The 22,508-nt window shown below is 53.4% G+C and overlaps 1 protein-coding gene and 1 non-coding gene across 8 annotated transcripts in view; both read right to left on the bottom strand.

Moving 5' to 3' along the window:
* MARK2 (microtubule affinity regulating kinase 2) overlaps positions 1–22,508 on the bottom strand; it is a 54,992-nt gene that overhangs the window by 13,870 nt on the left and 18,614 nt on the right. For 6 of the 7 annotated variants that reach the window (XM_065937594.1, XM_065937592.1, XM_065937593.1 and 3 more), the window contains exons 2-3: positions 1,546–1,725; positions 1,253–1,306 (exon numbers count right to left, since the gene is read on the bottom strand). In XM_065937594.1, coding sequence (XP_065793666.1) covers positions 1,253–1,306; positions 1,546–1,725 — 234 coding nt within the window. Of the gene's footprint in view, positions 1–1,252; positions 1,307–1,545; positions 1,726–6,107; positions 6,467–22,508 lie in introns of those variants that run through there. The other variant, XM_065937595.1, reaches the window with a different exon arrangement.
* TRNAC-GCA (transfer RNA cysteine (anticodon GCA)) lies at positions 22,037–22,108 on the bottom strand. The gene has a single exon. It is a non-coding gene; the product is annotated as a tRNA-Cys (tRNA).

Genomic DNA, 22,508 nt, shown 5'->3' with positions numbered 1-22,508 from the left:
CCCAACCCCGAGCCCCAAGCCTCCCAATCTCACTGTCGTCGGCTCAGTTAGCACGAGGTTATACCCTCTCCTAATCCAAGTAACACAATATGCTCATGAAAAGGAAAGCTCAATCTGCCATGAGATGAAAAGATCCGGGTCAGTCAAGGTCAGAAAATCCGAGCCAGGGTCATCTGGAGAATGAGGAAATCTGACGGACCTGAAAAGGGGCCACTTTCTGGGAGCCCAGTGGGAGATTTCTTCCTCCCCCTAACTGCCCGAGCCCAGGGCGGACGGAGAGGGCCGTTTCCAGCTCTGCCCTCACAGTCACTGGTAAGCCGTCCCTCCTCTGCAAATGAAAGCCTTCTTTCCTCGCTCCTACGCATGTGGTGCCGCCTGGAGGTTCCCTGACCAGCTAGTAAGACCTCAGCTTCCACTTAAGTCAAGGCAAGCAAAAGCCTCACCTTGCAAAGACTACATGCAAACAACTTTGCAACTGTCAGTCAGGAGGAGCCTAAAAGTGAGAAGGAAAACTGGGAGTACCTGTCCTTAATCTGCACGTACTATCAGAGGCTTGAAGCTGGAGTTGTTTCTAAAAACCCCAGCCCTCCATTCCCGTTCTCTGAAATGGAGCTGGCCCAGAATCCAGGGACAGGTTCTTTGCCTCCTTTTACCCCTGTACCTCTAAGCCACTCCCTGGATCATTCCCAATGTTGAAGCAACTGCTTGTGTTTCGAGTAATGGCTGTATACATGTGTTTCTGCATACAGGCTGGTCACAAGCCAGAAAATAACAAGATGCAGGAAGCAGGTCAGACAGGTAGGCCGAGGGGCTGGGAAAGGGCAGAAAGGCTTCTAACAGGCCAGTGTCTGAGGCCAGGAAGCCCAAGCAGGAGAAATCAGCACACAGGAGCCAACAAAACCCTGAAGATAGCAGAGTCATGGAGAGGGATAGTGGGAACAACAAAATAACCGGAGAATCTGAACTAGACGTTCAAGTGTCTTTGTGTGTGCTCAAAAATGTCTGACTCTTTGGGATCCCACAGACTGTAGCCTGCCAGGCTCCTCTGTCATGGAATTTCCCAGGCAAGAATACTGGAGTGGGTTGCCATTTCCTCCTCCAGGGGATCTTCCCGACCCAGGGATTGAACTAGCATTTCCTACACTGTGCCACCTGGGAAGCCCAGGGGTTCCAGAGGAGGTCCAAATGGGATCAGCAGACGAGTGACTCCTGACAGAGGTTTAGAAAGGGGCAGGATGTACTGTGAGCTTACTTTCTGGAGGCTGGAGGAATTCAGCTGAGTCTTGTCAATGATCTTTACAGCTACCTGCACAAGAGACAAAAAAGCCCAAGATTATCTCTTTGACCAGGCTAAGATCTGGATTCAAATCTACTTCTTCCTTTATATTTCCACCTTCTTCTGGCCCTATCCCTCTGTGCATCCCTCTCTTTTCAGATCTCATTTCTGCCTGATAAACAGAAGGCTGCCTTGGGGAGTAGCCCTACCCCTACTGCTGGGGTGTCAACAGTGGGAGATGCTGCCGTGGCCCCAGGCCCAGCGCTCACCTCTTTCCCAGTCAGGATATGCCGAGCCAGCTTCACCTTGGCGAAGTTACCCTTGCCGATGGTCTTGAGGAGCCGGTAGTTGCCGATATGGGGCTGCTCGTCAGCAGAGGTGGCCGAGTTGCGGCCCCGCAGCATGTTGGACTTACTGCTGGGCTTGGAGTCGAGGTGTCCCAAGGGGGGCTGCCGGGGAGAAACACGCACACCTTGAAGGGTGCCACCCTTCAGCTCCCCATACCTGACCCTTAGCTCTCTGCAAAAAACTGTAAGAGGCTGGGGTATGGGGGCAGATGCCAGGAGGCTGGGAGGCACGCAGAGAGAAAGTCATAAGGCAGGGGAGTAACAGGAGAGGGAAAGCGAGCCCCGCTTCACTCCAAAGGACCACAGCCTGGGTCCAGGGTCAATATCCTACTACGAGCCGTCCCGTCACTGGCCCCACTCTCTGGCCACACATCCCCCATGAACAACCCAACAGTTCCTCCTCCTCGTGTGGGGAGCGCCGTCTACTGCCCTCCCTGTTGCCTGTTCACACTTTGATCAGGCCACAACTCAAGAGTCGCAGGGGCAATGTGATCAGAATTACTGCAAAGCACTCATCACTCAGTACTTTAAATTTATCTTTACTGCGTATGACTTTATGTTGATTTGTTGTCTATCTGGTAAGAATGGAAGCTCATGAGGGCAGGCACGTATCCTTTATTCACTGATACAACCCAGCACCTACGTAGACTGGATTATGGTAGATGCTCAATGAACACTTGTGCAATGAAAGCATGGAATGATGGTCTGCTGACGGTCTCCTTCGATATCCCCTAGCTCATGTAAGAGTGTGAGGAAGCAAAAATGACAATAATTGGCACCAACAGGCATATAAACATAACACAAAAAAGGCATGGTCCAGATGAAAACATCCTTCTGTGTGAAGACCTGTATGGCCCTCAGAGGGCTAAATGGAGAGTTCCAAGTGATCCACTCCTAGCTACACGCCCAAGAACAACTTGTATACCCATGGACGTCCATAACATTCCACATTCGCAATTGCCAAACAGTGGAAACAACACAAATGTCCATCAATTGACAAATGGATATACAAATTGTGAAATATCCACACAGTGGAATATTCATTGGCAACTAAACAAAGAAAAAAAAGTACCAACATATACTACAACACGGATGAACCTTGAAAATGTTATGCTAAGTGAACAAGCCTGGCCACGAAGGACTGCAGGCTGTACAACTCCCTTTATGTGAAATGCCTACTCTGGAGTAGGCAAATCCAAAAAGACAAAAAAAGAGACGGGCCTATGGCTGAGGAAGATGAGGGGCCTTAGGGCTGAGGTTTCTTTCTGTGGTCATGAAAAGATTCTAATGAAATGCTGACTGTGGTGATGGATACACAGCTCCATGAATTTACTAAAAGCCCCTTTAGCATACACTTTAAAGGGTGAATTGTATGGGATGTGAATTATATCTCAATCAAACTATTAAGGGTAGTCAAGAACCCTGATCTGCCTCTTCAGAGCACCTGATGCCACTGCTCCAGTATCATGCAGATCAAGGGCAGCCAGACCCCCGTTCCAGAACCATCCAGAGCTGCCCTGGAAACTTCAAGGATACAATCTGGAAGGGAGCAGTGGGACCAGAGAAGTGTGTCTCGAAATTCTTTCACGGTCCTTTCTGGCTCTCGGTGAAACCCTCAAAAACCACAAAGAAATGACTTGCTACCACCCAAGGAACTGTCCAGGGTTCCTTGGCAAGGAGCATGCTTCCCCAACCAGCTGCTTTTCAGCCCTAAGGGGCCACGAACAAGGAAAAACTTCCCTCTGCCCCCACTTCCAAGAGAGGAAGATAGGTGGAAAAGTTTCCTTGGCAACCTCTAATTCACCTCCTAAGTTTCTGGTCACTCCTCTATTTTCTGAGGATATGAGCCAAAGGCAGCAGGAGCCTGGCAGTCGCCAAGTCCTCGAAGTCTGGAATGAGAATTCAGTGTCGCCCTGAGGGTCTGGGTCCTTTGCTCCCTGAAGCTAACTCTGGGCTGCCGACTGCCCATCCTGAGCTCCGGCCCTCTGTCTCCAGGTTCCTCAGCCCGGGGGCTGCTCTGCGCGGCGCAGCAGACCAGCACCCTCTCCCCACTCCTCACTCCCAGGCTCAGCAACAACTGTCCTCCATTCTGGAACAGAGAGGTGTGATAAAGAGTACAGGTGGGGAGACAAACTGCCAGGGTCCAAGTCCCAGATCTGCCTCTTACTCAACACATGCTAATTTTACTATCATCAACAACGTCCTTAAGAGGGAGATGAGATTACTACAAAGCAGGAAGAAATCCTGAAAGATGACCAACATGGGATGATCCCATGTATGGGCGCCAGTAGATGGTCTAGTGGCTGCCGAGGAGCTCTGTCTAGCAGACCGAGGTTCTAGTCCAGGCTCCCCCTATTTACTACCATTAGTTTCTTATCTGTAAAGCGGCGATGAAACCGTCCTATTTCACATTCATTAGGTGACAGAAAGCATGTACAATGCCTTCAGTTCAGTTCAGTCACTCAGTCGTGTCCGACTCTTTGTGACCCCATGAATCGCAGCACGCCAGGCCTCCTTGTCCATCACCAACTCCTGGAGTTTACTCAAACTCATGTCCATCGAGTCAGTGATGCCATCCAACCATCTAGCCAATGCTTAATAAAGAACAACCACAATTACCATTATTTTTGGTTCTCCTGGTGGCGCAGATGGTAAAGAATCCGCCTGCAATGAGAGAGACCTGGGTTCAATTCCTGGGTTGGGAAGATCCCCTGGAGAAGGGAACAGCTGGGTGACCCACTCCAGTATTCTGGCCTGTAGAATTCCATGGACAGAGGAGCCTGCAAGGCTACAGTCCATGGGGTCACAGAGAGTCAGACACGATTGAGCGATTTTCACTTCACTTCAAATGCTACACACCCTATCTGCAGAGCCAGAAGTCTCACGGTCAACAAGACTTTCACATCTAAGTCAAGTAGTCCTGATCCAGCTGCAGCTCAGATGGAGGCCAAGAGATGTAGGGTCCCCCCGCTGGGGAGATGTCCCTGCTGGGGAGGTCCCAGCTGGGCGTCGGCCACCTTGCCTTCACAGGAGGGGACTCGCCAGGGCAGCTGCAAAGGGTTAGTTCCAAGCGAGGTCTCCAGGGCAGTCAAAGAGAAGGTTCCGCCTATCTGGGTCCCAAAGAAGCAGAAAACGCTGGGGCGTGTTGATTCCCCCGCTCTACAAGTCACACACTCCCCTTTCTGACCAAACCATCCAACTCTCAGGATGCCAAGGACACAGTCCTCCTCTCACCCCTTCTGCCTCTTCCATGTTGAGACATAGTTCCCACAGCAGGGATGAGGCACAGAGTGAGGAGAGGGTATGGGAGGAAGAAGAGAAAGGAGAAAGTCCTTAGCAGGAAATGTTCCTTGGACCACCAGGGCCCTGCCCCAGGTGGCTTCTTTGAAGGCTGAAGCAGAGGCAGGGGCGCAGCTAAGACCATGGAGACACGGCCCTTCCACGGCGCTGACCAGCCCGTGCAACCTGGACACAGAGCTCACCAACAAGGTGGGAGGCTGACGACTGGCTGTCCTTCTGAGCCAACTAAACAGGATCTGGCCAGAACCACACTCTGCCCCCCACCTCCACCCTCCTTGCCCACAGAGACATGGAACACTACATCCTCCAAGCTCTGGCCAACATTACAGAATGGACAGGCCCCAAAGGTCTCAGAAGTCTGTTGAAAGTAGACACCGTGGCCCTCAGGCAGCTTTCAGAAAGAACAAGGGGTCACCCTGGGAGGCAGGATTTGGAACCAAATAGCAAAACACGCACGATATTTAGCATGCCTGCCTGAGAAGTTGGGCCTAAGCAGCTTTGTGGTCCTCATTCGAGAAGCATGAAGATGAAGAAAAACGAAGTCTTCTATCCAGTGGGCCCGTCAACCTGGGATCTCAGAACCCGGCCTAGGCGTGTTGCCAGGTTCGCCCGGAAGACAGCCTCCACCCCGAGCGGCCCGGCGCTGACTCAGGTAGGCAGGGCCCCTTCCCTAACGCTGGAGGCTCTGGCCAACAGTTCCTCCCAAGAAAACCTCACGCTCTGGGGCCTTGCACTCAGGGCTGGCCTCGAGTGTCCCGAGGCATCCCCAGGGCCGGGAAGGGGCTAAGCTGGGAAGGGTGACAGGCACTCCCAGGCCAGAGGCAGAGTGCGCCTGGGCCCTGCGGAGCGGAGGAGAGGTGTCCTTGGGCACTGGCCCTGGGGGGCCGCCCCCGCTCCCTCTCCCCTCACTGTGGCACCCGTGCCCCCTCCCGGGGCCTCGGCCTGTCTCATTCCGTCCCTTCAGTCTGGCCAGGCCTGCCGACTCCACCTAAGGGCAGACTGCTCTGGGGACTTGCCCCTCGTTTCTGAGCCCGTGCCTCTTCCCAGGAAGCGCACGCCTTGTGCTAGTCAGTGCCTGGCTCCACTTAGCAGCTCCTCAAAGACCCTGTGTTTGGGGTGGGAGGGATGAGAGAGGAGGGGGCAATTCCACAGCAAAAAACCCCAGAAAACAGGGGGAAACATACCCGGCTGGAGGAAGGGACAAGGCCTACCAGCGACTTCCATTCGGCAGAGCCCAGCGCAGAACCTGTCAGGCAGCGAGGGCAAAGTACAGAGGCAGGGAAGAGCCAGGCCCAGGGCGGGGGCTGCTGGCGCCGTCAGCCACCCTTACTCAGCTGAAGCAGGCGACACCTTCCACCACCTCCTCAATGAAAAAGAGCGCAGCAGCCAGGCCGAGCGGCTCTGGGAACCTGGACTGTGTCGCAACCGAAACCACCACTAGCAGAGAGAGCCCGGGCTTGGCAAGGAGAGGGACGGGGACAGAGCCCCGCAGCTTCTTGCAGGCCGGGGCCTGGTGGCCAGGAACCCCAGGCAGCCCTCGGACACCACCCAGGAGCCAGGTGGGAGGAAAGGGGCCGGAGGGGAACGGGAAGGAAGGGAGACAGAGAGAGAAAGAGGCGGGTTTAGATCAACTTCCTTCTCCCTCCCCCTCCCCGGAAGTGGGCTGCCCCACCCTCCCCAAGGTGCTCTGCTGGGTAACCGCTGGGAGCTGGTGAGGAGGACAGCCCAGGCTGTCGTAAAGCCATTACCGCACCTGCAGCAGGTGGGATCTGGGGAGGGGGCCTCCGTGTGAAGCAGACAGGCTGCCCCAGGGAGCGGCGGCAAACCCACCATCAGGACCAAGGGTGGTGGCGGGGGGAGCAGTAACTAGCCATCCAACAGTGGCAGATGGACCTCCTACTTCACAGAAAGCAGCGCTCAACCTCAGAAAAATGCACACTCCACTTGTGTGGAGTGTTCTGGACATAGTATCAGGAGATTCAGGAACCCTGGGAAGTCCCTTAGGTCTATGGATTCTAGATGAAGAATCTTCGTTGCTGATAGACAATGAGACGTTTAATCCTAAATTTTGCCCAAAGGTTGGGAACAAACCAAATGTTTCTCTAATTCCTTCCAGCCCCGATTCTGGGAGACGATCTCCAGGTTCCCCCAGGACCCCCTCCCCCGGGCCTGGACACAGCAGGGGCAGCCATTCCTCACGCCTTCCTCTGGCCAAGCACCTTCGGTCCAGGCACCTGCTGAGCCCTCCTTGCTGTGTTCTGGATTCTGGTACTGGCTTTTCCTCTGGTTGCCAGATCTACTTCACATTCATTCCACTACTCTAGGCTAGCATCTTTCCCATTAGGCAACTCTTTCTAAAGCTCTCATGCCAGGAGGCCATAAACTCCTCCCGGAGAGGGCAGAGCTCCCGGGGCCCTCACAGCACCTGGCACAGACACATGGGGGACGGTGCTACTCCGTGTTCACCGTCTGTATAGCCCTGGTCAACAGACTCGACATCCCTGGCACTACCGTCTGCTGGCTCGTACATCCTGTGTTCTCCACACCACACAACTACAGGGTAGGTAGCGCCTTCGTTTTACACATGAGGAATGGAAGCCAGAAGTGAGGAGACGTGCCCGAGGCCAGGTTGCCAGTGCAGAGCTGGGCCTGGGGCCAGTGCTTTTGTGCCCACCCCAGCACTCTGCCGTCCCTCATGGCTGCATTTACCAGCTTCCCTTCAGCCCTTCTTGGAGACTAATCTGCTCTTATTTCTCCCCAGAGAAGCAGAAGTCTCTGGCTCTTCATTCACAGACTAGGAGGGAAAGATGAGAAGGTTCAGGAAAGGTGCCTGGGACAGCAGGAGCACCAGTGTCTGGTTAAGGCCAGTGTGGGGCCAGAGGCTGTTTCACAGCACCCCCTCCTCTCACTCCTTCAAGGTAGGCACTCAACTCAGTGGAAGAGATCAGGCTTTATTCTGGACCCGGGGCTCAATCAGGCCTGCCCCTCCACTCAGCCAGAGTGGGATCAAATGGCTTCATTTTCTAGGCTCCAGGATTCTGTGACGTGACACAGGGATAGTTTCCTCAACTGTATTTGTGGGAGGCAGTGAAAGTTTTGTAAACTGAGGAAGTACTGAGCACTGACCTCAAACAGAGAGGCTGGGGAGAGACAGGGTAGGATTGAGCTGACACGTCATGGGACCAATCACTAGTTCCTTAACCCTTCCTCCTTCACGGCACCCAGGAGCCTTCTCTGCACTCTTTCATCCTGAGCAACTGTCCCTCTCAACTGCCAAGAGTCAATAAGCCAGTGCAGCGTGCTGGGCAAGAGAGCTCTGGGAAAGCTGGCAAGCACTGATGGGTGGAGGGCCTGGCCGCACCCCGCCGCCCCCCGACCATGAACTGTGACCCTCCCCTGAGGAACCCCTGCAATCCCTTAACACTCCATTGCAGCGGGGAGGTGGGCTTGTATGGAACTGCTCCCTTCTCCGAGTCAGGGTAGATGCCTTCCCGACAAAGCAGGCCAGCAGAGCCTGCGACCGAGGCCAAGCTGAAAGCAAGGTGGCTGGCTGTCCTCCGGCTGTCTGAGCTGCAAGTCTCACCCTGAGGGTGGGAGACTGGCACTGCAGCCCAGGCCGTGCAGGGAGTCCACGTGCCTCCCAGCAGCCACGGCAGAGCCAGTGCCTGCCTGCAAGTCTGGCGGGCAAGAAGTAACCACAGTGAGGGCCAAGCTGAGCCACCCCCCAGCCCACACCCCTTCACGCAGAGGCCACCGTGCCAGGAACGCCCCTCAGATCTGTCCTCTGAGTCACCTGAAATGCTGGGCTCCTCTTCAAACACAGTGGAGTCTACGGAGCAACCAGAGCTTTAGAAGCTTCCACACCACTTCAGCCCTGGGCAGCTCACTTGGGGCCTCGTCTCTTGTCTCCATCTCCAACTGCTGTGGCCTGTTCAGCACACCTTCTCTGAGCACCCACTGCTGGAGCCTGTTTATAAAGTCCAGAGAGATCTGGCTGCTGCCTCTGAGAGACTCAGAGGAGGGGGGTCGTCCACGAGACTCACGCTGTGTCTGTGGACGGCACGGCAGAGCTCTGGAGGGGCCGGGCCTGCTGGGAGCCCCGTTTGCTCCTTACCAGCTCAGACCACCACCAGCAAGAACACTTGGAGCCGCCAGATCTCTAGACATGAGGACTCTAGCTGCTCCCACTTCACAGGATTAGTGTGAAGAGGAAATGAGAAAATCCACGCCAGTGTTGACCACGGCGGGTGGGCAGCAAGGTCTCGGCCATGTTTTCTGTGATCTCTCTTCACTTCCAGGTAGGAACTGTGGTTTCCCATCTACAGGGGTTCTCTGAGCTCTGAGAAGAGCTATAACCTCTAAGAACTTGATTACAAGTGCGGCAAAGCTGGTAATCCCTCTAGAATGAGGAAAAGTTAAAATTCCTACCATGGCCAGGCTGTCAGACAAAAAGGACCCTCCTTCCTAATATAAAACCACTCCTGCCAGGAGAAGTGGGTGAATGAGAAGGCAGCCACGCCTCTGCCCTCGGAGCAGCCCAGAAGAGGAGGAAGGTGTGCCCGCTCTTCCCGTCCTTGTCAGCTCCTTAACTCCTTCCTTTCCGAAGAGGTCCAAGAGACAGCCGACATACCAGTACCACATGGTGCCAAGGGCTGGGGGAAGCTCACACTGCCAGCCTCGCACTCCACTCGGCTCCTCCCGTACCAGTGGGTTACTGTAACCATGGAGACCAGCAAGTTCCTCCATATCACAGGAGAGCCAGCCTGCCAGCAGCCCAGGGCTCCGGGGGAGGCAGAAGGCAGTCTGCAGCAGAAAGGTCTGGCTCTCCTGACGCAGGATGGTGGTGAGCTGATGGAGACTAGCCAGGGCAGCCGAGGGGCCTGGGCCACTCTCTGCGTTCCTTTCCTTTGCCCAGTAGTTTGTCTTGAGCACACCGTCTGACCGTAGAGGTGGTGCAGGGTGTCCCTCTGGAGTCAGATAGACCTGCGGGGGGACACCAGCTCTACCACCCTGGTTGCTGTGTAGGGAATGGATTGGAACGGATCGGAATGGTGGTATGGAGAGCTACAGATACACATACTGAAAGGCTTCGGCTCTCATGTAACACCTTAAGTGGTCCATGTGAGTAACCCTCTTATCCCTTGTTTATCCCAAACCCCTTTATTCATACAGTTACCCAGACGCCTGCTTAGCTGAGTGGCCTCTCCCTGATTCTCACAGCACCTGCTGTACCCACTCAGCTCTTCTGACTTTGGGCCTCTGTGCCTTAACCCCACTCTTTGTGCTCTGCGAAGTCAGAGGTCACCCTCGTGCGCCCTGAGTGCCTAACAGGGTGCGCACCCAGCTCCCCTGCTTTATAATATTTGCGGAAAATATACAGAATAAAAGTGGTACAGCTTTGTGATCCCTAAAGTTGCTCCCCTCCTCCCTCAAGGAGATAAGCAAGGGCAGAGGAAGGAAGATCAAAGCTTCTGGCTGCAAGATCCCTCTCCCCTCTTTCAGGGCGTTTACTGCCCTTTGAAGTTGACTGGTTACTATCCGTCCTTCTCACTAGACTACACCATACAGGGAAGGCCCTTGGTCTGTCTGATTCATGGCCCACAACAATGCCTATAGCACAGAGCGGATGTATTCAGTAAGGTAATGAATGAATAAATGCGTACGAATGAATAAGTAAGAGAACATGTTGGGGCATCTTCATGACAGCTCCTGGGATCTACACCAGTAACCCATGTCAGTGTACCCTGCAGACAACATCCAAGCGGGCAATGGGCCACGAACTGGGTGCCCCAAAGATGGGTGACATCTATGGAGCGTTAGTCCCACTAAGAAGCTTTCTCTCCGGTGGGGACAGGGCCCTTGGTACGCCATCTCTCACAAAGCTCGAGGCCAGGGTGGTCATCAAGGAGAACTGGAGACAGACTCAGAATATAGGCAGAGTCGGGCACCAGCTGCCCCCAACTCCCATCCCTGGGGCTCCTTTCATCTCAGAGGCAGCTCCCTCTCCTTGAACTTCCTGTTGCCCCACAACCCCCAAGCCCTCCCACTTCACACAGCTCTTTCTGCCTCTCCACATTCAATCCCTCCACTGCTCTGCTGTCAAAACCACGGTGTCTTGCTGTGACAATGTAAGGCAGCTGAAGCCACTCGAAGAGCTACTGATTTGGGGAAGTGATAGAGACTTTAGGAGACTTCCTTAGTGTTTGCCACACTGAGAGCTCTGCTTCAGTATTTCCTCCTTGAACCAATGAATTGAGTCGACCCTAGAGATCACCCATACACACCTGCCTCGTTTCTTTGTAAAAATCAGCATCCCTACCCCGACTCCCACCCCTCCTCAAAGTGCCTCCTGTTACAGAAAAGCAGAGGAACTAAAAACAGCAGCTGGGGAGCTCAGTTGACTCACCACCCAGCATAATCATCTCCTCCCAGAATCTCCCATCTTCTCCTGGGGTTTTTGCCAACACAAAGTAAAAAAGAAGCACGAGATCTCAAAAAAAAAAAAAAAAAAAAACCAAAAAACCCCACAACTCTCTCTCAGCGTTTATGCAACAGCCTTTCTACCTGGGTGCAGATTTAACCCCATGTCTCTGCCCTTCCAATGCAGTTTTCTTCAGATGTCTTCAAGAGGCTTGGAAACAGGCCTGCTGATTCTGTCTGGTTCCAGCTCTCCCCTGGAAGGTGCTGAATAAGACACATGCCTCTTCCCACTGCCTCTTCCTCTGAAAGTGGAAAAACTACTACCTGCCGACTCCTCCAGTTTCAAAGAGGGAGTTGAAGGAGGAAGAGCAAACGTCAGAAAGAAGACTGGGACTAAAGTCTGCCGCCCAGAAGTCACCGTGGCCAGAAGTTCAGAGCTCAAGTGGGACAAGAGCAGAAACCACCAAGGCCAGCACCACCTCTCTCAGCACCCGTCCCCACCTGGCCAGGCTGCAGGGTGGCTGTTCGCTTACGTGACCACTAAAAATCCAACTGGCTGCCCTTCCCACGGGAGACTGCCCACTGGGCTGTTCCTGCAGACAGAGGTGTTATCGTCCTCCTTCAGCAGATCACTAAAAACCCAAGCAGGAAAGGACAAACAAGCAGAGGAATGAGGGCTGCCCCTGAACTGGTGCTAAATGACGATGGGTCAGATCAGTCACAATGGAGAATTCAGCCTCACCTGTGCCCAGGACAACTGCAGGAGCTGAGCACAGCTCTCCAGAAAACTTTCTGGGTAGGAAGTGGTATGTGCATGTTTATCTTTGGCATTTGGCATCTAGAAAGACAACTTACTCTTGTGATAGATAGCGCTATGTCTACAAGTAATGAGAATGCTCCCACAAGGCGCATGCAAATCTGCTGCAGCATATTAGTCAAGAAACCCCCAACTTACCCAAAGTTCCATTCTGAGGAGGAACTTTTTCCCAGAGGAACATGTTACACATGATGCTCGTATTCTCAGGCCAGCCCATCCTGTCAGGGCCCACCACTGTCTCTGAAGTAGTGTATTAACCATACTTAACACGTAAATAAACCTGGTGGCTCAGATGGTAAAGAATCCACCTGCAATGCAGACCTGGGTTCAATCCCTGGGTTGGGAAGATCTTCTGAAGAGAATTCATACCCACTCCAGTATTTATGCCTGGAGAATCCCATGGACAGAGACTGGTGGGCTACAGTCCATGGTGTCGCAAAGAGCCGGACATGAATGAGCAACTAACACAACACTTAAACCAGAGTCCTGAATAGCAAAGTGAATTCAGTGTTCCAACATGGGACCCAGGAACATATCTTTGCTCCCCAAGGACCATGGGCAGTAGAGACTTGGGTTTCTTAACCTTCAAACTCTAGGTGAGGGCTTGACATAAGAGGACCTGAACATCTAGGGAGGCTGGGCAGGAGGGCGGGTCTAAGGAAACAGAAACCCAGGTGGAGATGAAGACCAAGGCTGGAGGAGATGAATTCTGAATGGGTGCTGCCTTACAGGTGGGAAGGCCTAATGAAGGAAGACCAAGCAGAACTTCCAGAGAGGGCGGGCACAGGGGAGTCTGGGACAGTCCCCGACACAGCAGGGGCAAACACTTTTCAGAACTGTCTTCCCTGCTTGGTAACTTGGTAACTGAAGTCACAGACACACCTCCTTTCTACCTCACTGGGCCCATCGCTACCACTGCAGTCTCGACCAAGGCCAAGGGCAGAGGCTGCTGAATCCTGCAACATGGCATGGCCAAGGCCTGGGCTGGTGCCTTGGTTAGCATGTTGGATAAACAGAGGACGGCTCAACTGTCAGAAGCTGGGTGGAGAAGGCTGGAAAGCACGAGTTTCTCACTGGGAATGAGAACATGACAGCTGCTGACACTGGGCCTAGGTTTGCCTGTGAAGCCAAACCCTGTTTGTTTTCTGGCAGCAACAACGGTTCTACTCCAGGGCTCTCTAGCTACCTGTGTGCGTGGCCGAGGAGCAGAGAGTATGGTAAATGAGGTGACAGTCATTTTCCACTGTAAGAGCTTTCTTAAAAAAGCACTTTAATAGTTAATTCATCTTTTCAGAGGCAGAATCCAAGAAAGAGACTCTCTACTGGTTCTAAGAGAAAGGAGTAGTCCAGAAAAGGCCAGCTTAGCCCTGGCCCAGGTGGCAGGCAGACGTGGGTTCAGAGGACACTGCTGGAGGTGCTGCGCTTTCCGATGTCTGTGGTGTGGAGCTGGGAGCAGGGTTCTCTGGTGCAGGTGAACTCCTGTGCTGGTGGAAGCCCTCAGGAGCAAGAACAATCAACTGCCAGGTGGTGTTGGGAGGAAGGGGGCCACTTCAGGGCGTTGTGAGATGCACTATTTATTACACAGACTGCAGACAAGAGAATGCTGGCTGTTCTGAAGGAGGCAAGCAGCCAAGTTTCTAGCTTTCCACCTCCAAATTCACTCAGAGAGGGCAGGGAAGAAAGGATGGCTGCAAAAGGGATACAGATCCTCCCCCAACAAATCCTGAAGGGCAGCTCTAACTGCCAATCAGCATGCTGGCTTAAATAAAAACCTGAAGACTGAGTGCAACCCGCCCCTCCTCACCCCCTTGCAGGGGTACCTCCGGTTAGAAAAAACATGCCTGGCTGCAGGAGGCCACTGCTCCCCAGTCTGTTGTTCTGTCTGGTCCACGCCACCCCCAGGACAAGGACAAAGAACCCACAGGAATAAAGGGGCTTCCACCAAGAGAAGGCTAAGGGCTAAAGTCAGAATCATCCAACACCATCCAAAACACTTAGAACAATTCCTGGCATATACTAAATGCTCGTGACATGCTAGCTATTATTACTATAATTCCACATGCTTTCCTAACTTAGTCTGCAGGTTGCCAGAAAAAGACATGGCTTTTGGCTTTAACTTTTTACCCAATGCTTACCACAAATTCTCTATTTTCAAAAAAAAAAAAAAAAAGAGAGAGAGAGACGGATCTTTTAAACTGGCCTAGGAAAGCACGGGAGTCAAAGACCCAAGTTCTGGTCATCTACTTGCACAGCTCGGACTTGGACGTGGCTTTCTGGCAGAGCCAGAAAGGGCTCCAGCAGCTCAACTGTTCTATCCCTTCCATAAAAGGCCACTCCACTTGCCCCGATCAAAAGCACTTGAAACACACACACATCCAACCCTAGGAAAACCCAGAGTGTACACCACAGCTTTGAAATACACAATGTCAACAATCTCACCAAGATTTTCTAGGTATATGGAACTGGAAATGTTACAAATTAACAGTCACAATGGGAAATGTGACTAGTATTTAAGAAGCGCACACACACACTCACACAGTGTGGCTAGAGCCCCTGACTGTTGCGGACCAAGAGCCCCGCCTCTTCCGTGGTGAGACACGGAAACTCAGAGCAGTGGCCCTGGGGGTGAACGTGGGGGTGAAAACCTAGCCACACACCCAGCTCCTGAGCGGCTCCCACCACCAGCTGTGCTTCACACGACAGAACGGGAGCACTGTTTGGGAAGATGGGATTCTCAGTGTTGGGTTCTGTATCTTACGAGCTGGCATGTGTCTGCCCCAGGGGCAGTTTCCTGACGCAGCTGCATGTCCTGGGCCCCTGCAGACATGATCTGAGAAATAGGGGAAAGAGAAATGAGACACCAGAAGTAGGAATCCGGGGATGAGAAAGGCAAGACAGAATGAAACGGTCTGGCTAAGCTTTTTTCATTCCTGTGCCACGAGAGCTGACTTCTCCTACCTGGTCCTAAGGAATCACAGGCACTCCTGCTCCCCGTTCCTGGAGGACCCAGGCTTCCTCCTGGCATCTCCACCTCTTGACCCTGACAGCTCTACCACGTCAAGTGACTGCAGTATCCAAAGCTGATGCCGGCTACCCCATGAAGAGATAACCAAGGTCATGTGAGCTGGCCCGACACCTTCCGCTGCACTTGTTTATGGGTGAGAGGATTAAAACGACCTGTCAGGGAGGAAAGGGGGCAAATCCTGTACACAGGGCAAGCACTAGGAACACAGCACAGGGGCCTCCCGCCAAGAAATCTTTCGCTCAAATAAAAAGCATAAATCTCTCACCAAACACCAAACCCGCTCACTATGCCAAATACCACTTATGATCCAGTGACCTTGAGGCATTGCTCCATTTTCCCGAAGTTCTTTGTATAAAAGGTTTGGCTTTCTGGACCCGGGGGCAGTCAGGGAGATTAGAGGGATGAGCAACAGAGGACCCCATTAAGAGCCCCAAATTAATGTCCAAGCAAAGGCTTTCTGTCTCACCAAGATATATGTAGCGCGGGGCTTAAGAAAGGGGTTTCCAGGGTACTTTTGCATCAAGAAAGCACTCAGTTCTCAGACGCCTAAATGCCTAATCAGAAGTCAAACTACCAACACAGAACTTCCTATGACCACCTCTTGCCCGAATCAAAGCTGGAACTGGGAGACCAATTAGGTATAACTCCAGGGCAGAGGGGCGTAGGCGGCAGGGTGTCAGGGCTGACCTCTCTGACCAGGGGGTTACCTTCACAACGACATCACTAGCCACCAGACACAGGAAGGGACAGCGTCAGCCCCTGCGCCTGTGGCCCCGCAGCTCCCGGCCGTCCGGGCTCTCCACAGGGTTACTGCAGAAACTGGCCCCTGGCTGGTGCTTGTCTACGAAGCTGCTTGTCACAGCCCCGAAATAACCAATCTTCCCCTCTTAGCAGGCCTGGGCGGCTACCATCTGCTCTCTGCCTTAGGCACTCAGGCCTCAGCAGCAAGAGGATGTTCTCCATTTGGGTGCTCCCCTGGCTGTCTGAAGAGGTCGGCAGAAGTGAGCTAGGGTAGCACCCTTCTCTAGCCAGCCAGAGAGGGACACAAAACACGTGCTGGCAACCTGGGCTCCCTCCCCCACCTCCTCTTTCTAGCAAAATAGCAGTGACTCCTTCACTAACCTTCCACCCATGGTCTCACCGAGGCCAGGGACATGGGCCCATCCTATGAGAAGTGAAGGTAGCAAGTCCAGATTAGAAGCCAAAGAACATGGCTAAGGGAAGGGATATTGTGCTGCAAGGGATTCCAATAATAAACTCTCCAAACCACCCACCTAGCTCTTCTGGAGAGCAGGGGTATGTAGAAGCACTTTCCATTTCCCCACGCACGAGAAAGGGTGGCGGCCTTGGCAGACACACACCTGGTTAGGTCATCATCTCCCCGAAGGAGCCCTGGTCTCCCAAACACCAGAATGAGTCCACACCTGCCACCAAGGGCCAGTCTGAGACGGTAACGTGCCCCAGAGCTCACACACTCACGCGTCCATTAATCTTTCTCCAGATTGCTGCCGTCACGCCATGCAGAGCGGTGAGGCGGGCTGAGCCCCGCTCTGCGCCCCCGAGCCGGTCACTCCAGTCTGCCTGGTGTGTGGTGGGGGAGGAGGAGGGGGAGGAGGAGGAAGGGAGATTATGAGTCTCTGTTTTCAAGCCCAGCCCCTAAAACCGGGGAGGGAAGCAGCTGGGCTCCCGCTGCCGGAGCGCTCCAATCTCTGGGCACTATGGGGCCAGCCAGCTGCATAAGAGAACTCTGGGGAGCGAACACATCCAACACGCTGGGAAGAGGAGGGGAGACCAACCCAGGGAGAAGTGGGCTGGTCTCCTGCCAGGAACTCTGAATGGTACTCCTATCAGAACTAGAACATAACAGGAGGTAGGCAGGTTTATGGTCTCTGGGGAAAGGCAGGAGGGGAAACAGTAAAAGCCGGACTAGCATGGGAACGAAACTTGCTCCCTGGTAGGAGAGCAGACAGACCAGCTGCCTGCAAGACCACGGCCCGGCTACCATGTCGGCAAGTGAAATGCTGCCCCGTTACACCTTTTGGAGGCAGACGGTGTCCACGCTAACCTCAGGCCGGCTTTCACACACTTTGCCGGCCGTGCCCTGAACTCTAGTTTGCAGCACGGTCATCTTCACGACCCTGAAAGTTAAGGCCCACCACAGAAGTGCCTGTGCCCGACTGCCAAGGACAGGAGGGAGCGGGGCCTCTCACGGACTGGGCTGGAGGGGGCAGAGCCTCCGCCACAGAGGGCGGCCCCTCACGGACAGGAAATGCTCCTCCGTGGCGGGAGCAGAGCCCAAGGCTGCCACACAGGGGCGACAGAAACACCTGTCAGGAGTGGCAGGAGAAATGGCCGCCAGGTACTTCCTCTTTCTCATCAGCCACTACCCTCGGCCACCACAGGTTGCCTCTGAAAAGCCTGCAGAACCCCCCACCCCACCCGGTGGCAGCGACGACCCGTGAGTCACTACCCACCGCCCCAGAAGAGGGAAATGGGGCCCAACCCCTGAGCCCGAAGAAGCCCCAGTGTCCTGAGCCAGCCCGGCCCCAAAGCTGAAACCAGTCCCACCTGCCAGGACTGAAACCCTGGACGGCCTACCCTCCACCCACACCTGCGTGTAGAAAAACCAGTCCCTCTTCAACTCTACAACAAGCGGGGGGACACCAACAGTCATCGCTGCAGGACACCCAGCACTGGGAACTTCATTATGTGGCTTCCTAGTCACAGCTCCCCTTACACATACACAAATGTATGTACACACGCGTGTAATAAGTGCATATGTAGGTAAAACTGGTTTTCAGATCCACAGTTTCCGGGTTTTCCCTGCATCGGGCTGGCTCCAGTTCCCTGCCCTTGTCCCTTCCTGGAGTCTCACTCTGGGCTCCTCCTGCCTCCTGCCTCCTCCTCTCCTCCCAGACCTCCAGCCTTTGCCGCCACTTCCTACTGCCTGGAACACTGCCTCTATCCTCCGTTCCCGTTCTCCTTCCTGGTCAGCCTCAGTTCAGACACCGCACCCTCTGGGAGGTTCTCCCGCCCTCACAGGGTCCTGACCCGTCACCGCAGGCGTCCTGAGGACAGCAGCCTTCCGCCTTCCGGCACCAGGACCTGGCTCCTGAGGAACGGCGGCCTCCTTCACAACTCTAGGTGGCTGTCTTGTTCACCACTGTGCAAGACTGCTGCTGCTGCTGCTAAGTCACCTCAGTCGTGTCTGACTCTGTGCGACCCCATTGACGGCAGCCCACCAGGCTCCCCCTGTCCCTGGGATTCTCCAGGCAAGAACACTGGAATGGGTTGCCATTTCCTTCTCCAGTGCATGAAAGTGAAAAGTGAAAGTGAAGTCACTCAGTCGTGCCCGACTCTTCGCAACCCCATGGACTGCAGCCCACCAGGCTCCTCCGTCCATGGGATTCTCCAGGCACGAGTACTGGAGTAGGTGCCATAGCCTTCTCTGGGGCAAGGCTGGCGTGGCCTAAGGAAAAGTTCCCGGGCTGCAGTCAGTCCCGTGTCCTCAATACCCAGCACCTCACATGATTTCAAGAAACGCTTTTCTAACTCACGAGAGAAAGCCAGGGTCAGGGTCTTCCTGCCTTTTTCAGAGTGACTCTTTACCCAACAGCTCTTAGTACATCTCTGCTCCACGTGACTGCTTCAACCTAGGCCAGGGCTAGAGAGCTGGCGCCCGTGGCTTTCAATCCATTCTCCAGGGCCTTCTGGTGCCTCTACAGACGCAGTCTCTGGCAGGATTTCAGAACTCATGGCCAGTGTGTGGAGCTGAGGCCGACTGCCCTTCCACCTGTCCTTTCCCGGCCTCCCCTCTGCTCCGAGGGCTGCGGGGAGCCCCTGCACAGACCTGCTGAGCAAGAGGACTGCTTCTGCAGTGAAGCAATGGAGGTACAGCTCCAAGTCCCCAACAGAGAGCGAGTCTAGATCCAGCACCACCCAAACAGGTTGTATCGCTTGAGCCAGTCGTTCACCCTCCTCGGACCTGTTGCCCCACTTGCACAAGGAGGGGCTGGCGGTGAGCTCGGAGGGTCTGTCCTCGGTGGACGTGAGGGCTCTCAGTGTCTCTCTGCTCACAAGCCTTCCAGCAGGAAGTGGGCATGGCCTGCACATTCTGAAGACCACATCCTGACCCTGTCTTACATTGCGTCAACCTGCCTAAAAGTCTGGCTCCGTAACTAACCCTCACCTAACATGTCTTGGATACCAGGCTCACACATTGGAAAACCTCTTCCTCCTAGGGCTGCAAAAATTCAAGTTAAGCTAGGTAACAACTCTGGACTTCGAAACACTGCAACCCTGAACTCAGTGCGCCCTAGGCCAGAATCCTCTTCCTCTCGAGACTTCATTTACCCACAATTTACCAGCTCCTCACCACTCCCAGCCTCTCTGCACACCGCAAATGTGGCCACAAGGTGTGAGGTACGAGGTCCTCCCAGCAGGCCCGAGGGCTTTGCAGCCTCAGCCTCAGCAGCTCCGAGCAGGCGAGCCCCTGGCAGCACAGGTGGCACAGCCAGCGCCCAGCACCTGCTCCCCCCCGCCCCTCTCAGCATGACTCCCTAGCAGCCCAGCTCCTTGGGGGGCTCCTGGGTGGGAAGCTGCCCGCCTGCCCGCCATGGTAGCCCATCCACGAGGAGAAACCCATTTGGCAAAGCCAGCAAGCAGCAGTTTCACCCTCCCTGCCCAGAGTGGGGGGAGGGAAGGCGGGTCCAAGCAGACTAGTCCAACAGGTCCTTTCCCACCACCCTACACAGATGGCCTCTTCCACGCCGCTTCAAAACCGGGAGCCGCAAGCATCAGTGAAAGCTCTCACACCCTGGGTCACAGAGACCAAGGAATCAAGAAGAAAGGAGAAAATGGCCATCTCATTCTTGCCCTACTGGCAACAGTCCTGGAAATGCAGTCCCTGACCTCACAGGTCTTGGTCAATTCAGAAAAGGAACTGGTCTCTCCCAAGACGCTCACAGAAGAATCTGGGTCGGCATCACCACCAAGTGCTGAGGTGGTGTGAAGTCAGTTCTTCCGGTGCCATGCTCCTGAGTGGCTCTCCCACTAAAAATAACTCCAGTCTTCTGATACAGACCCCATGACCTCTCCACCCCTGGACTAAACTCTCAATAGTGTCCCTCTGTTCACCTATCGCAAAAGCGGGGAAGATGAGGCCAGTTTATAACCAGAGACAACAACGCAGCCTGAGATGCTGTGTGTCCGGGGCAAGAACAGAACTCAGCCGAGCCGGGAGGGCTTCTTTTCGGCTCTGCTCCCTACTTCAGGAAGTCACACAGGGCTTCCTCAGCAGTGCACGCCCTCCTGTGGTTTCCTCTCTGGGTTCTTAAAACAATCCAGTGATAGGGGAAAACACCCTCCGTATCCTCTCATCCTGGAAAAGTTGTTCTTTTTTGTCATTATTGAACCTATTAAGACTTACATGGTCAAAAACTGAATAGATGTCTGATTCACAAATCAATATGGACACACTTTCCCAAGGGTGGTGTAAGTGAAGAATACTACCCATGTTGTAACTTTTCTTTTATTTCACAAGTAATTCATTGAGAGACGATCACGTGCAAAGCACTCTAATAGACTCCAGGGAAGAAAGGGATTCGGAGAAGGATAAAATACAGCCCAGCCTTCAATAAAGCTGCCTATCTAATAGGAGACAGAAGCACAAATCATACTACCTAATATAGGACCAAATCCAGGAACTAGAGTTACAGTCTGCCTATGCCCTCCAATTTACTAGAAGCTTCTTGTTTAATCACCAAGTTGTGTCCAACTCTTTGCAACCACGTGGACTGTAGCCCACCAGGCTCCTCTGTCCATGGGATTTTCCAGGCAAAAATACTGGAGTGGGTGGCCATTTCCTTCTCCAGGGGATCTTCCCTGACCGAGGGATTGAACCTGCCTCTCCCGCATTGCAGGCAGATTCTTTACCACTGAGCCACCAGGGAAGCCCCCTCTGGTAGCAAGAACATAGAGCAATTTAAGTCAGGACTTTGTTTTTTTCAGAGCGATTCAGAGATCCCCAGGTCCCGCTTCTAGCTAGGACCACGAGTTCCGCTAGAATCTATCTAAACCCTGAGACGTCAATGAATGGGGGTGCCTGTCCACGGAGTGGGCATGAGAGCTGTGAGATGCTGATTAAGAGGAAATCAACTCAGGGAGATGCACTGAACAGCCAGTCATTCAGTCTTCCTTGTCTCATTCCCATCTAGAAACCAGAGAGACAGGCCCAATACACAAGCAAAGACGATACAGGAAAGGCTTAAGCGTAAAGTTAAAAAAGTTGTTCGGGGCTAAGGTCATGCGAATCAAGTCAAAAAATGCCCCTGGCATTAGAACAGAATAGGGTGCTCTTGGTGAACGTGTGGAAGGACGTCCTGAAGTTCTGTATCCAGAGTCCTGAATCTCAGTGCCAGCTGCGACTGTGGAGGCATGTTAACATATTTATCCTTTTCTCTCCCAATTATCGCTTGTCAAACCTGGTCTCCCTCATCAATTCATTCAATCAGTGTTATAGCTTGCTGTACACTAATATCAGTTTTTTGCTTTTTTTTTTTTAACCTCTTGGATCCTAGTTCCGCAACCAAGGACCAAACCTGCGCCCCGCCCTCTGCCTTGGAAGCATGGAGTCTTAACCCCTGAACTGCCAGGGAAGTCCCAGGAAGCACACATTCTAGAGGGACTAATTCAGCACTGAAAACAACCTTTAGCCTGTGCACCTGCTCAGTCGCTCAGTCGTGTCCAACTCTTTGTGACCCCATGGACTGTAGCCCACAAAGCTCCTCTGTCCACGGCATTTCACAGGCAAGAACACTGGAGTGGATTGCCAATTCCTACTCCAGGGGATCTTCCCAACCCAGGGATCGAACCTGGGTCTCCCGCACTGCAGGCAGACGCTTTACCATCTGAGCCACCAGGGAAGCCCCAGTTTTTTTTTTTATAAATAAAGTTTTATTAAAGTATAAAAGAGATAGAGAAAGCTGACATAGGCATCAGAAGGGGGCAGGAAGAGTACCCCTAATATCAGTTTTTAAATTGTATTCTTAATCAGCAGGCTACCAGCAGCATCAGAATTCTTCTGGAAGGTTCTAAGAAGGAATGAATACTCACTCCTGAAAGTACTTAGAAATTCCCTGGACAAACAGAAGATTCTATATCATCTTAAAAATGAAACAAACAAAAAACAAAGTTAATTCAGTTAATTCAGGGTGGGAATAAAGATTAAGGCTCCAGTCCTCTGTTGAGATAAAAATAATTCTGAAGCTAGTTTTTTTTTTTGTTGTTAAACTGAAGTTGAGGGGAGGGAGGTGGGAAGGGGGT

This window comes from Muntiacus reevesi, chromosome 5 (assembly GCF_963930625.1).
Source record: "Muntiacus reevesi chromosome 5, mMunRee1.1, whole genome shotgun sequence".
NCBI lineage: Eukaryota > Metazoa > Chordata > Mammalia > Artiodactyla > Cervidae > Muntiacus > Muntiacus reevesi.
Note: the sequence above shows the minus strand (reverse complement) of the source record. Positions and strands in the feature narration are given on the sequence as shown.